The 14,854-nt window shown below is 31.3% G+C and overlaps 1 protein-coding gene across 5 annotated transcripts in view; it reads right to left on the bottom strand.

Moving 5' to 3' along the window:
* LOC109594134 (neural-cadherin) overlaps window positions 1-14,854 on the bottom strand; it is a 391,736-nt gene that overhangs the window by 37,433 nt on the left and 339,449 nt on the right. For all 5 annotated transcript variants that reach the window (XM_049966121.1, XM_049966120.1, XM_049966123.1 and 2 more), the window contains exons 12-13: window positions 9,152-9,267; window positions 6,060-6,224 (exon numbers count right to left, since the gene is read on the bottom strand). In XM_049966121.1, coding sequence (XP_049822078.1) covers window positions 6,060-6,224; window positions 9,152-9,267 — 281 coding nt within the window. The remainder of the gene's footprint in view (window positions 1-6,059; window positions 6,225-9,151; window positions 9,268-14,854) is intronic.

Below are 14,854 nucleotides of genomic sequence, written 5' to 3'. Positions count from 1 at the left end.
TAAACTGAAAAATATATGTTAAATAAGTTAAAAGTTGTTAAAATTCAGAAAATATTATATTTAAATAAATAGATTTCAAATAAACATTCGTCAATTATTTGTATCATTCTTTAAAACAAAAAAATGTGAATTAAAATTAAATTTAAATTGAAAAAATGTATTAAATGATTATTTGTTATAAAAAAGATTAATCAAAATTCAGTATTTAACTGACAAAATGATTTTTAAATAGTATTTTTAAAAAAATCGAAAAAATCTACAAAAAAAACAAACAATTTTTTTCATTCAAATGTGATATTTTTATAAATAATGACTTTGAAATTATTTCAGGAAATTTGTACATATTAGAAACTACCTGAAACTTTAAATATTTGTTTATATAAAATTTTAACTGAAAAAGCAAAAAATACGTTGAAAACCATAAAAATTTAGAAAATTTAATTATTAATTCTATAATTTCTTAAATAATCTTGAAATTATTTCAGAAAATTATTTGTTAAAAAAAGTTTAATCAAACTAATAATTCAATCAAAAACAAAATTTAAACAGAAAAAAATATTAAATATGTTAAATATCATAAAAAATTTAGAAAATTTAAATTATTTAGTGTTAAATAAAAAAAAAAATTTTTTAAATAGTATTTTTCCAGTATTCATCATTTCAGGAAATTAAATTACTTATACAATAAATTACTTTTTAAAAAAAGTTTAAACAAAATTAAGTGCACAATTTAAACTGGAAAGAAATATATTAAATATTTAGACAATTTTAATTATTTAAAGTGTTAAATAAAAAATGATTTTAAAATAGCATTTTTCAAAAATTCTTAAAAAATTAAAGTAATTTGAAAAAAAAAAAAAAAATTAATGAATAAATTTTTCCATGTAAGTTTTATATTTTTATAAGTAATTATCTTGAAATTATTTCAGGATATTCGTATATATTAGAAATTAGCTGAAATTTTAAATATTTCATGTTTACAACAAATTAATAATTTATATAAAATATTTATTATAAAAAAGATTAATTAAAACTTTATGTGACAAAAAAAATTATATTAAATTCGTTGAAAAAATTGGAAGATTTTAATTATTTAAAGCGTAAAAAAATGGTAAGTTAAGAAAATATTCTTTTTAGTTTCAGTATTACCAAAATATAATATTTGCCAAATGTTTTTTTTAAAATTCGTCACGATTTTTGCCAATTTTAAAAATAAAATTTCTGAAATTTTATTGAAATTTAAAACAATAAACTTGATCCTTGATACGAAACCACCACAAAATTTTCAATTGTTCAAGTTAATATAATCTCGAACAGAATAGAATAAAATTCCAATAAATAAAAAATATAATAGCCAAGCGCTAAAAGCTTTTTAAATGTGCTGTAAAATTGTACATGAATTTTATTATAAACAAAATAAAGAACCGTGAATTTTTTTGCATTGTTTTCAGTTTTCGGAAATCGACCGACCGAACGGATGTTTAAAAAATAATTTAGCGCCAGCTTCCGCTTTTATATTAATAAAACCTGTAAAAAAACCACCATGGACGTATTTAAAATATAAAAAGCTTTACATACACATTTACCGAAACGGACATAAAATAGGACGAAGTGAAAAAAAAGTACGCGTACGTTATGTGCTGCGGCACATAAATCCATTATGCACGTTGAGGACTTTTTAAATAGACAAAAACCGATGTACATGGTTAATTTCCATTTTTCGCGGGACTCGCCTAATCCCATCGAGCCGATTGCACTCAGGGGCAATTTCGAAAAATAAAACGGTTAATTGACAAGAACAATAAAACTGCAAACGTTGTCGGTTTACCAATTTCGAATTGTCACTGATAAATTCGGTCCGGGGGTGACTTTGTCGCGAACAATACGCCGAATGAAACTATACGAGTGATAAATTGTGTTATCAATTAAATTGAACTGGGTTTGTAGAACAGTCGAAACGTTGCATTTGGTTGCAGATAACACCTTGCACAATAAATAAGGATCTGACGGTTCGGTTCAGCTGTTTACCGTTTCCAGCTCTTCCCAGTTTTTTTTATTCATGTTATTTGTAAAAGTTTCTAAAAATTAAGGAGACAATTTTTTTTTTTCATATTTGTTCCAACAATATAACAAATGTTGTACATCTTTAATGTTTAGGTTTTTTAAAACCTGTAACAAATATTTATGTTAATGTTTCAACTAGGTTTTAACTTGTGCGGTTTTCCTGAAATAATATTTTTTTCAGTACTATTATTATTCATAAAAAATATTAAAATCAAATATTGAAAATATTTGTTTTTTATTTTTTTAATTTCATAATTTTTTTACTAAATTTGAAAAAATTTTTTTATATTAAGACTTAATTATTTTTTTTTTTAAATTTCTAAATTTTCAGGATTTTTGTTTTCTGTTCAAAATTATATTTTATTTATGATTTTTGTATACGTTTCCAAAAATTAAAATTGTAATAATAAAGTAACAAATAATTTTCTTGTTTATTTTTTTATTTTTTGAATTCTATTAAACTTGAAACAAAATTTTAAAAATTTAGCCAGGTTTTAATAAGAACGCTTTTCCTGAAATAATTTCATTATTTATAAAAAATATTAAATTCAAATGGATGAAATTATTTATTAATTATTTTTATTTTATTTTATTTTTTTATTTAATTCCATACATTTTTATTATATTTGAATAGAAACATTTTTTTTATTTGAGACTCTATTTTTTTTTTTAATTTTCTGAATATTCAGGATTATTAAAATATTTTATTTTTTTTTTGTATAAAATTATTTTTTATCTATATTTTTATATATATTTTCAAAAATTAAAAAGAAAATTTAGTAAAATTAAAACAATAAAATAACATATAACTTACATCTTAATTTATTATTTTTTTAATTTTTCTAAATCTGTCAAAATTTTTTTAAATTTCAGTTTTCTTGAAACAATTTCAATATTTCTATTTATAAAAATATTAAAATCAAATGGATGCAGAAAATATTTAATAATTAATTTTTTTATATATTTTTTTGAATTCCATAAATTTACTACTAAATTTATTTTTGTAATTTTCTGAATATTTAAGATTTTTAACATATTTTATTTTTTTCGTATAAAATTATTTTTATGTTTTCAAGAATTAAAAAGAAATTTTGTAAATTTAAAACAATAAAATAATAAATAATTTACATCTTTATTTATTAATTTTTTTGAATCTATAAATCTGTAAAAAATTTTTAAAATTTTGGTTTTCCTGAAATAATTTCAATATCTTTATTTATAAAAAATATTAAGATCAAATGGATGAAGAAAATATTTATTAATTAATTTTTTATATATATTTTTTTGAATTGCATAAATTTATTTATTAATTTATTATTAATTATTTTAATATTCAGAACTTTTAACATATTTTAAATTTTTTCAGTATAAGATTACTTTTTATCTATATTATTTGTGTAAATTTTTAGAAATTAAAGAGAAATTTTTGTAATATTGTAATTTTTTTAATTTTTATAATTAACAATTTTTTTAAATTTCAGCCAGTTTTTTACATGTATGGTTTTCCTGAAATAATTTAAATATCATTATTTATAAAAAATATTAAAATCAAATGGAAGAAAATATTTATTAATTTATTTTTGTTTACTTCTTTTTAAATCTTTTAATAAATTTGAAAAAATTGCATTAAGATACATTTTCTTTAATTCAATTCTTCAACTCAATTTTGTAATTTATATGAAGTTTGAGGATTTTTAACGTATTAATTTTTTTTCAGCTTAAAATTATTATTTTTATTTTTTGTGTATTTTTTAACATAATTAATACATTTTTTAAATTTAATTTATCCATATTTTTTATAGTATAGCCAATAATTTATATTTTCTTCTTATTTTTTTTTTTAATTTCTGTAAGCACTGCAATTTTATTTAAAATAATTTTATTTATTGAAAATATCAGTACATATTTTAAATTTTGAAAGGAAACATTTATTAATTTTCATAAAATATAAATTTTAAACAAAATACTTCATACACAATTTGTAATCACCAAAAAAATTTCAATTATTTCTACAAACATAAATCCGAGCGTGTAAAAAACAAAATTTCAAATAAATAAAAGATATAACGGCGTAGTGCAAAAAGCTTTTCAACCGTAGTGAAAAAACGGATGTGAATTTGTCGGTTTACCAAATTCGATCAGTCATTGATAAATTGGAGGGGACGACTTTGTCACGAAACAATGCACCGAATAAAACTACACAAGTGATAAATTATGTTATCAATTAAATTAAACTGGAATTATAAAACGGTCGACTGTTACAATTGGTCACAGATAACACCTTGCCCAATAAATAAAGATCGGACCGTTCGGTTTTGTTCAGTTCTCCATCCCTTAACTAGATCAATATGAATTAATTTGTTTTTGCATGTGCGGCTCCCGTTGCCAACGGACGTAACGGATTTACGTAACGGCACTAAAATATTATCTCGCTTCGTGCGGAACGTTTTCCCCGATATTTTCCGACGGAAAATAATAAAAATAATAATGATATCTAACCTGCATCAGATGTAGGGGATATGGTGCGGGAAACTCCTCGGCTATGTCCCGCCTGTAAACCGAACTATTGAACACCGGCGGTAAATCGTTCACGTCCTTAATGTGTATCACGACCGTGGTGTAATTCTCGTTTAGACTGTCCGACGCCACCAGCGTCAGCTCGTACTAAAAGCATGCGGCACAACACACAACAATTACTAAAAAACTAGCAACAACGGCAACATAAAAATAACAACAACAACAACCAAAAAATAAAACAAAGTAGAAAGCGATACATTAAAGAATTAATGGGCGCCAACCGGCGCCCACAACGTCCGCGTGACAAATAGAGCTTTTTCCATTTAATATTATTAGCAGGGGGGCGGAATTAAATTTTAACGAACGTCCTTTGTCCTAGTCCCCAGTGTACAAATTATCCTCTCACCAAGACCAAGATTCCATTTAGCACCGGCACTCAAGTCCCCCACATTCCCCGCAATTACCCTCCAACGAAAGAAACCTAACCCCATTTTTTTTAGTTTTATGACACTTACGGAATTCAAATCGACCCCGGCACGCGGCTGATCCGATAAACAAAAACTGCGGGACCCGGACCCGGTTAAATTATAGACGATCAACTCGGAAAAACTACATAAAAGTCAAACGGAGAATATCGGGGATGAATTATCTCCGTGAGTCGGGACGCGCATCAGATTAGGAACGCGCCTCCTACGTTATTCCCTTCTGGATATGTGTCAAAGTAAATTGGATACGATTGTGGGAGAAAATTTCGTCGGAATTTATCTACCAATTACTTTTTTTTGTGCATTCAAAATTTTTCCAGGTGAACAATTTCTGGAACGCCAAATCCACTAGGATGAATGGACGCTAATACGGTGCGATATTGTTTCTTGTGGATTTGCGTTGCTTTATATCTGATTAAAACTGAGTAGTTTATGTTGGTAAATGGTGATTGTTTCCCGAGTTGTGAGTGGGATAGTTTTGCCACGCCTCTAAGTTGCGCACCAGACTCAAACAACTGTTCTGCGCACTTTTAACTTTAATAGTCTCAAGAATGAATTAAATAATTGTCCTTGAGTGGGAGTTAATTTTACAACGCCCCAAAGATGCGCAACACTTAAAAAACAATTCTGCGCACTCCCAACTTTAATAGCCCCCAGACCGAAACAAATAATAAACGTTGACATTGATTGGCGTGCCGGTTGCGATTAAAAACGAATAAGTGCTCATTCCGAGTGTCGCGGCCATAATTAATTTCAAGCAAAATTCCCGACTCAGGTGCCCCGGATTTGTGCCGACTTGAAGGGCACATCTGGAGAACTTTTGATTAACAACCTGCAACCTACTTAATTAAAACGTCGGGCGAAAGCTCTACGTGTCATACGGACTACAAAACAAGTACATCATGCAACGTGTTTCAGCCAGCTCGCAGACGTCCCTAAGGGAAAGCTATAAATAAAAACGACACAACAGCAACAACGTCGAACAAAACTCGCCTTCAGGACGCTCTTCGGCAAGTTGCGGTCGTCCTCTTCCGTGATCTGCGTCCTGTAGGTAGGCCTTTCGAACACGGGCGGATTGTCGTTCACGTCCTTGACGTGAATCACGACCGTCGTGTAGTTCTCTTTCAGGTTGTCCGATGCGGCCAAACGCAGTTCGTACTGCACACAAATGTGTTCGTTCAATAATTGTGAGGGGCTTTGTTTTTAGGACTCCCACACCGCCAGGTTTTCAGTTAGTCTAGTATTGAAAATTTGATGGAACAAAAACTGAATGATGCACCAAACAGACTGTACTTGACGTCGATTCAGAATTTGAAAAATAATTTACTGGCCACAAAACTTTTTTGTATTGTGTTGGCAAAATTGGACTACGACTGATGAACCATTTATATACCATAGGTTTTTTACAATTTACAATTACGACGCTCCCCGGATGAAATTTAAAGTTATCCGATACAATTATACCTTTTTGACGGGCTGGTGTCTAGCGAGACGTGCATGCAAATTGGGCACGGCACAATTTATCGCAGCAATCAAGAGTTGGAAAATTAGTGCGAGCACTAGTCCATGAATCACAACGAGAATCGTATGACGTCTAGACGGGAATATTTCAGAGGGGGATTAATCTCAAAAAGAAAAAAAATCGATCTTAAGTTTACGATTTTTAACAGTTTAATCAAGAAATATGGCACCATTAAACGTAGAGTGCGACGTATAATCCGGACGTTCGATCACATGCTTCGGGACAGGATAAAAATTATTAAAAAAAAAAACAACCTTTGGCATCGATTCAACAACCGGAGCTGCGTAATTAGTTTATTTTTCCGTTTCAAAAAGTTGTTTGTGGCGAAATTAAATCACCATACTACTGGAGCACTAAATTCTGGATGTATTACGGGGGCGGATTTGCATAATGTATTCAGAAATATATCCAAATATATAGAACGTTTAGATTCTATTGGGAATTATAAAACGTTATCGACGATGCTCACGCCGTCACACAAATTGCATTTTGAAACTGAGGAGAACACCAGATCTGACGAGTAAATAAATGAGGGAGGCTTATTATCATATCATACTGTATGGCTTTTTCTTTTTTCTTCTTGAATTTGACATAATACAACGGTTAAATTCCTTTATAAATTGTTTAACCAAGTCAGTTATGCTAATAAATGGAAATTGTCTCCAAGTTGAGAATGTGACAACAATTCTGCGCAGTTTTAGCTTAAATAGTTTCCAAACTGAAATAAATAATTGACCTTGAGAGGGACTGGCGCCCTGAGTGTGATTAAAAACGATTAAGAGTTCATCTCGAGTGTCAGAGCAATACAATGTCATATAATGTAATTTTGTTCATTAAATTTACATTGGTTTATAACTTATTTAACAAAGTCAGTTTTGTTAATAAATGGAAATTGATTTCAAGTTGAGAATGAAACAGTTTTGCCCCGCCCCAAAGTTGCGCACTAGACTCAAACAACAATTCTGGGCAGTTTTAACTTAAATAGTCTCCTAATTGAATTAAATAATTGAGCTTGACTAAATTCTGGAAATTCCACAAGGGTGGATTAACATAATGTATTCAGATAAATCGTGTTTTGAAAACTGATTAGAACACGAGATCTGCCGAATAAATAAGCGAGGGAGCTTATTATCATATCACACAGCATGACGTTTTTCTATTTTCATGAATGTGATATAATTCAATAGTTAAATTGTTCGATGGAAATAATGCCTCTTCAGGGTTTAATAGCTATTCGACGGGGTAGAATAATGCCCGACCTGAAACAATGAAGCTGAGATTGGTTTTAGTAAATGTACAATGGCCATTTTTCCCGAATATAAATTAGCTTTATTACTTTCGTATTGCACCCATTGTTAACCATGGGGAGCTTTATTAGCCATCGACTTTTTTTAACAGTTGTCACAATGTATTTACAATGCAGAGTACAGGTTGTTTGGTGCATGTAAAAGCTCATCACTTCCCATTTTATGGCCCCAACTTTACGGTCAAGTTTTGAAGGTTTCAATCTTACAACAATAGTCAAGATATAAAGTTTGAATCATCGTTGTGGGCATCAAAAAATCCCACCACTACAATGTGCACACAGACAACAGTTTGTACTTTAAGTACCCCAACTAAGAAAACCTGGCAGTGGTGCTAATCCGGCTGCACGGGGGGCATAAATCACGGCCGTTTTATTCGAAAACATCCCCTTATTGTGCATCGTGTAATAATATACCATTGTTAGACACACAAAGCTGTCAAACGTCGTCCTCAAGGGATGCACCAATCACTACGTGGTGGTATTCATTTACCCATGTGTGGCGCAACACGGAAACCAGACAGCACAGCTACAACTGATATATTCGATCCCACGCTTTTGGGAGATTGTCGATTAAAATTTCGGCGTTCGTTTTTGTCGCATCCAATTTGTCGCGCATCTCGGGGAAACATTGCATATCGACCTGACGTCTACCGAATATTATTTATGTCCTTTTTAGTTACTGCAAAGGGGCATAAATATTTACGATACGGCACACATCCGTCCTTATTACCCGGTTCCCGATATTGATTCAAGACGTATCTCATATTAAAAACGGAATACATTTTAATGGGCTTCGGTGTCGTAAAAACTTCGCAATTTATTCAGGGGTTGGGGGTAGTTGTTGATGCTGCGAGCGTCGTAAAAAAATTACAATGGAATACAGGCGCAAAATTGCCCATAAAAGGGAACGTATTGAGAGCATCCTTACCCAGTTTTACGTTGCCCACTTCCAAAAACCTTTTTCCATTAATTGTCATCATGGACCCTCTAAAAAAAACCCGGTGCTCGCACTCTAAACATTACGAAAAAAAAAAATGCGTTCGAAATTGGTTTTTCTCTTGTGTCTGGAGCTCGAAATTAATAAACCGTGGTGAGGTCTTTATGCGGAGGAGTACGGGTTTAATTGCGTTTGGAAATTACAAAATCGACACGTTTCGAAACCGCATTTGTAGATGTCCTGTCTGGTTTTGACGTGGCGTCACAATGAAAAAACGCGAAACAATAGAGTATTGAAGTGATAATTGTCCGAAAACTCACCCTCTTCCTCGTTTCGTAGTCCAATGCTCCTGCTACATAAATGGCCCCTGTCATATTCTTGACAGCGAAAGCCCCACCTATGTTACCGCTTGTGATCTCGTATCGAATACGAGAGGCTGGAAGGAACAGAACAATAATTAATTTCAAATCTATGTGTACAATAAATTATTAATATAATTCTAATTAAAACTGGGAATATGAATAATTATTAATTTATTTAGTTAATCGAATATTAATTAAATTAGTAAATACTGAAATAAATCCAAATATTTAAAATAAAGATTGTACATATTCGTACATTTAATCTAAATGAAATTCATACATACATTCATTCAATTAAATGTGATCATTCTAATTTTTTAATTGAACGAATATTTATTTAAATGAATGAATATTGAAATTTATTTTCAGGATTCGTTTGAAATCTTCACAAATATTCTTAAATATTTTTATTTTTAAATATTTTAATTTGAACTCGAAATATTTAAAATAAAGATTCACATTCGAATATTTATTAATTCATTACATCCAATTTTCAATTAAATGAACGAATATTTATTCAAAATAAATGAATATGCAAATATGTTTTTTTTTATTTCAATTTATGAATATTCGAATGTTCGAAGTATCTTTCAAGAAATATTATTAAATATTATTCAAATTTGTTCTCGAAATATTTAAAATAAAGATATATATTCCAATATTTACTCATTCATTTGATCTAATTTTTTATTAAATGGAAGAATATTTATTTAAATGAATGAATATGCAAATATATTTTTTTAGTTCAGTTTATGAATATTCTTTCATTTAATCTAATTTTCAATTAAATGAACGAATATTTATTTAAATGAATGAATATGCAAATATATATTTTTTTAATTCAATTTATGAATATTCGAAGAGACAAATATATTTCATGAATTTGTTTTAAAATGTTCACAAATAATATTATTAAATATTGTTCATATTTGAACTCGAAGTGTTTAAAATAAAGATACGTATTCGAATATTTATTCTTTCATTTAATCTAATTTTCAATTAAATGAACAAATACTTATTTAAATAAATGAATATGCAAATATATATTTTTTAATTCATTTTATGAATATTCGAATAGTCAAATATATTTCAAGAATTTGTTTTAAAATGTTCACAAATATTATTAAATTTTGTTCAAAATTGAACTCGAAATATTTCAATTAAAGATTCATTCATTTAATCTAATTTTGAATTAATTGAAAGAATATTCAAATAAATAATTTTTAAACTCAATTTATTAATATTCGTATACTCAAATATCTTTTCAGGATTGGTTTTGAAACCAGCACAAATTTTATTAAATATTAATTTAATTAAATATTAGAATAAATGAACGAATATTTATTCAAGTGAGTAATTATTCAAACAATTCATTATTTTAAAATTCAATTTACAAATAAATTAAAAATTTAACTCCCAGGCTTAGTTCCCGACAGTTTTAATCATCATTTCATCATAAGCCAGAATTATGAACAGTTGCGTAAAATTGACGTTAATTAAAAAGCAAAATGTAAACTATAAATCCCATTTAATCAGCCTAATACGATTTAGAAACAACGGCAATAACACGTGCCCGTAACATATCCCACGATCCCAATCAGCAATGTTAATGTTTATGTTCAACATGACTGAAACAACATTTCAAACACCCCTGGATGTTTTGTAACAAACGATTTTCATTGATTCAGCAAAATTAATTTTTTCCCCAGGTCCACAGCATATTTGTGATTCACGAAGGTAAACGAATTCTCCGACGTTTCATGTGCAAACGTGAACAACAAATTACTAACAAATATTCAAACAACAATACCCCAAAATTGCAGCTTAGGATATTTAACCAAATTAAAACGGTAGGCATTTTATTTCACATGCCGACCGTTTCACTACAAATTTTGGGCATTCCTTTCGAATTGCTCTCAAAAAATCCCGTCCAAAAGTTAAACGTAAAATTAATAAACGTACACTAATTTTGTGTGTTCAGTTAAATTTCAGCAAGTTTCAGCGTGTTTTATTAGCAAATAAAACTGGCCGAAGTGTCGAGGGGGCAAACCGTTTCGCCGGTCATAAACAAGTGTTTCAATTTGAGGCACATTCTGTTTGTGCACGTCCCGTCTGGTGGGATTTCCCCGGCATTTATTTTAAACAAATCAATAGGCGATTTACATAACCGACTTTACTGGCGGGAGAAAAATGAAATTTAATAAAACGCCTACGGTGCACTTTTAAACGACCGGCGACTGAAAAATATTAAGGGAAGAACGTCGTGAGTGACTTGTTTGTGCTTCGATGATGGCGCTGTTGAGCTGCAAAGAGATTGTGATGTCACTGGTTATTGTTTGTTAAGGGTGCCACTTTAATTATGTATTTGGACGCAGATAAACCTATTAAAGCGGTTTTTCAGTTTGACGAATGCAGCCCGATTTAGCGGACAATAAAGCTTTCCACGTCGTTTCAAACGTAACATGCAGTTGATGGCGCATTGTTAGCCAATTTGGCCCGATCCTACCGAACCCATCGAAATAAATTCACGTGCGAGCACATGACTGACGGTTTTTCAAATTGTTTACGTATTTTGTGGAGGTGTTTTTCTTGTTTCACGGACTGATGGAGTAACCGTGTAGTCGATTTATACACCGCCTCTTATCTTCTTCAAATGATTCCAAAAAAAATCGACCTTAAGTAGCCGATTTAACGAATGGCACGGTTGTGTGGCGACAGATATCACGAAAACACGTTACGCCAGCCGGAATATTGAATTCATACTGGTCCAACGTCCTGTTGAGTTGCTGCATTATTCATACGAACAACCCGATTGATGTCCTATGAAATCCCACCGTTCTTTCCATAAACAATCGATTCATCAAACGCGTCTGGTCGGGGTTGATTCGGTGTAATGTCGACTCGTTCCTGAGCCACCTTGCGCAGGTTTCCGATTACAGGAGCCCCATAAAAAAAACGTTGTTATGGGTGGGTGCTGTTATACCGTAACAATCGAAATTGAAAATAAAAGAAATGGCACGTAAATAAGTGCCACTTGGTGATTTATTACTTTTAAATGACTTCGAAATCGGCAACCCCGAGAGATTTCCGGTCGGTGGCGCGTTTAACTTTTTGATTTCGCGTGCAATTACATAAATAAAAGCGGCACGGGATTGTTTGGTGGTCGTTAGTCTCGGGCTTCGCCATCCGGATGTATTACGCCGTTTCTGCACCGATTTTATATGTATAAATGGTCGAAACCATTTTCTGTGGTGCGGTGCACTGATTGCTTTTAACCCGAACACAATCGTATCAAAAACACTTTAGGCTGTAATTGAACGAGGAGCAATTTTTTGTGCGAAATTAGTCGAGGGCAATTTGGAAGTAAAAAGGGCTTTAACTAATGATCAGTCCCTCATCTTACAACCGAAGATCAAAGGTACAAAGGACGAGGAAAGAGAACAGGGACATGAAATTTTTCATTCAAAAATGTGTATCCAGTCAATTAACTCATCTGAATGAGGGAGCGTAAGGATAATAGTTTGTAGAAACAAAGGACAACTGTAACACATGTTAAATCTCATCAGTGCTCCACTGACTGGATGCCATTAACCAGAATACAATCGTATCAAAAACACTATAATTAAGTGAGAAACAATTAGTTGGGTAAATCGGGTACAATTTTGAATTAAAAAAGGGCATTAACAAAATGATCTCTTCCTCATTTTAGCACCAATAATCAAAGGTTCAAAGGACGTGAAGAGACAGCACTTTCTACAAGGGTCACACGTAACTTTTCTTCCAACAAAATGAGACTTGTCCCCAGTCAATTATCCCGTCTGAATGGAAGGGACGAAAGGATAATAGTTTGTTGAGACAAGGGACGACTATAACATATGTTAAAGCTGATCAGTGCTCCAATGACGGGCTGCCTTTAACCAGAATATAATCGCATCAAAAACAGTTTAGGCTGTATCTGAGTGAGAGGCACTTAGTTGCGAACAATTTGGAATTAAAAAACGATCTCTTCCTCATTTTACCATCAATACTCAAAGGCTCAGAGGAAGTGCAAAGACTCGGCTTTCTATACGAGCCATACGAAACTTCTCCTCCAACAAAATGTGCCTTGCACCCACTCAATTAAGCCGTCTGGGAATTTGGGACGAAAGGATAACAGTCTGGAGAGATAAGGCTCGACGGTAACACATGTTAAAACTGATCCCAGGCAAAGACTCACTGAATCCCGTATTGTGGCGGAGGCGTTTAAAACATTCGCCAACTTTAATTCGCTGGGGTCCCCTAAACTTCCGCCCGACTAATTATATTAACCCAGTTTCAATTGTAATTTTATTTTTCATCGCATATAAATTACACTTAAGTAATATATTAAAGTTTATTGCTTTGTTAACTCTGGGCAGTATTTTATTTGGGTTTTTATTCGGTTTGTTGTGCGTTAAACGTTCGTGTAATAATGGACGTACTAATTCCTTTTGGCTTTTCAATTACGGCCTCTTTATGACCGGTCTAAAACTTTGGACCTGGGCCATTGTAATAATAACAAACGCCTTAACCGAGACTTAAAACTTCAATTAAACAAGCGCCAGCCATAACATTCAATTTGGTCCGTCTACATTCTTAACTACAAACAAAACTAAACTCGTTTTCCGAAAGTCCTGGCAAATTATTCTCGCAACCCTCGGATTATTAAATGGGACAAAATATATGTTGGGTCATCTAAATTTCTATGGTTTAACAACGATAATTTACGACTTTTTCATCCAATCGCAATATAAATTGACATTTTCGAATATTTTTAACCGGGAGTGTTTGTTTTATGGAATCAAATATTTATTGTTTTAACGGGCAATAAATATTGAAGTCTATACGTTTGTTGTTCGAATTTTTAATACAATTGAATTTCATTAATTTCAATGAGTTATGAAGTGACTTTGCAAAATCGGGATTTGGCCAAATGAATGGTACTGATTAAAATGAAATTGTTTATTAATTTCGAATGTATTATAAAATATTGCTAAATGATTGCTTGCAGTTTTAAAACTAATTTAGATTGTGTCACGGGATATTAAAATAAATAGGAATTTATTATTTTAATAAGCAATATTTATTTTAGATAAACGTTATTTATTGCCGGGGATTAATTTTAAATAACGCCGGAGCAGGGGGAATTTATTATATCAATTTGGAAGTTCATTAAGTTGTAACGTTGAACTATTTAATGGGTTTTCGATAAGTCGCTTTCAATAAATAATGTCCGGTATTCATGTACAATTTTAATTAGCACCGGTCGATAGTTCTTGCCGGAAAAAGTGACTTTTACTAATAAAAAAAGTTGGATGCGTTAAACAAATTTATCGTCGCAGTTCCTAACAAAGCTTCATTATTTCCAGTGTTGCAAACATCCGACCCGGATCAAAGTCTACTAGTAAAATTCAAATTGTATTGCGGGACCGTAAAAATTCGGTCGTTCCCGCTTTTTTATGGCGAATTTATTTGGCCAAGTTTCGGTGTTTGATTTATGCCGTTCCTTCCCCAATGCCGGGACGTCATTTCCTTTGACATATTGCCGAAGTGTCCCGACATTGACCGCCCTGCCACACGTTTGCGGCGCAGTAATTTTTGGCTTTTTTACACGGCACGGAACGGACATTAACGGCCATAACG

Source organism: Aethina tumida, chromosome 4 (assembly GCF_024364675.1).
Source record: "Aethina tumida isolate Nest 87 chromosome 4, icAetTumi1.1, whole genome shotgun sequence".
NCBI lineage: Eukaryota > Metazoa > Arthropoda > Insecta > Coleoptera > Nitidulidae > Aethina > Aethina tumida.
The sequence above is the reverse complement of the archived record's forward strand: the minus strand, read 5'-3'. Positions and strand labels throughout refer to the sequence as shown.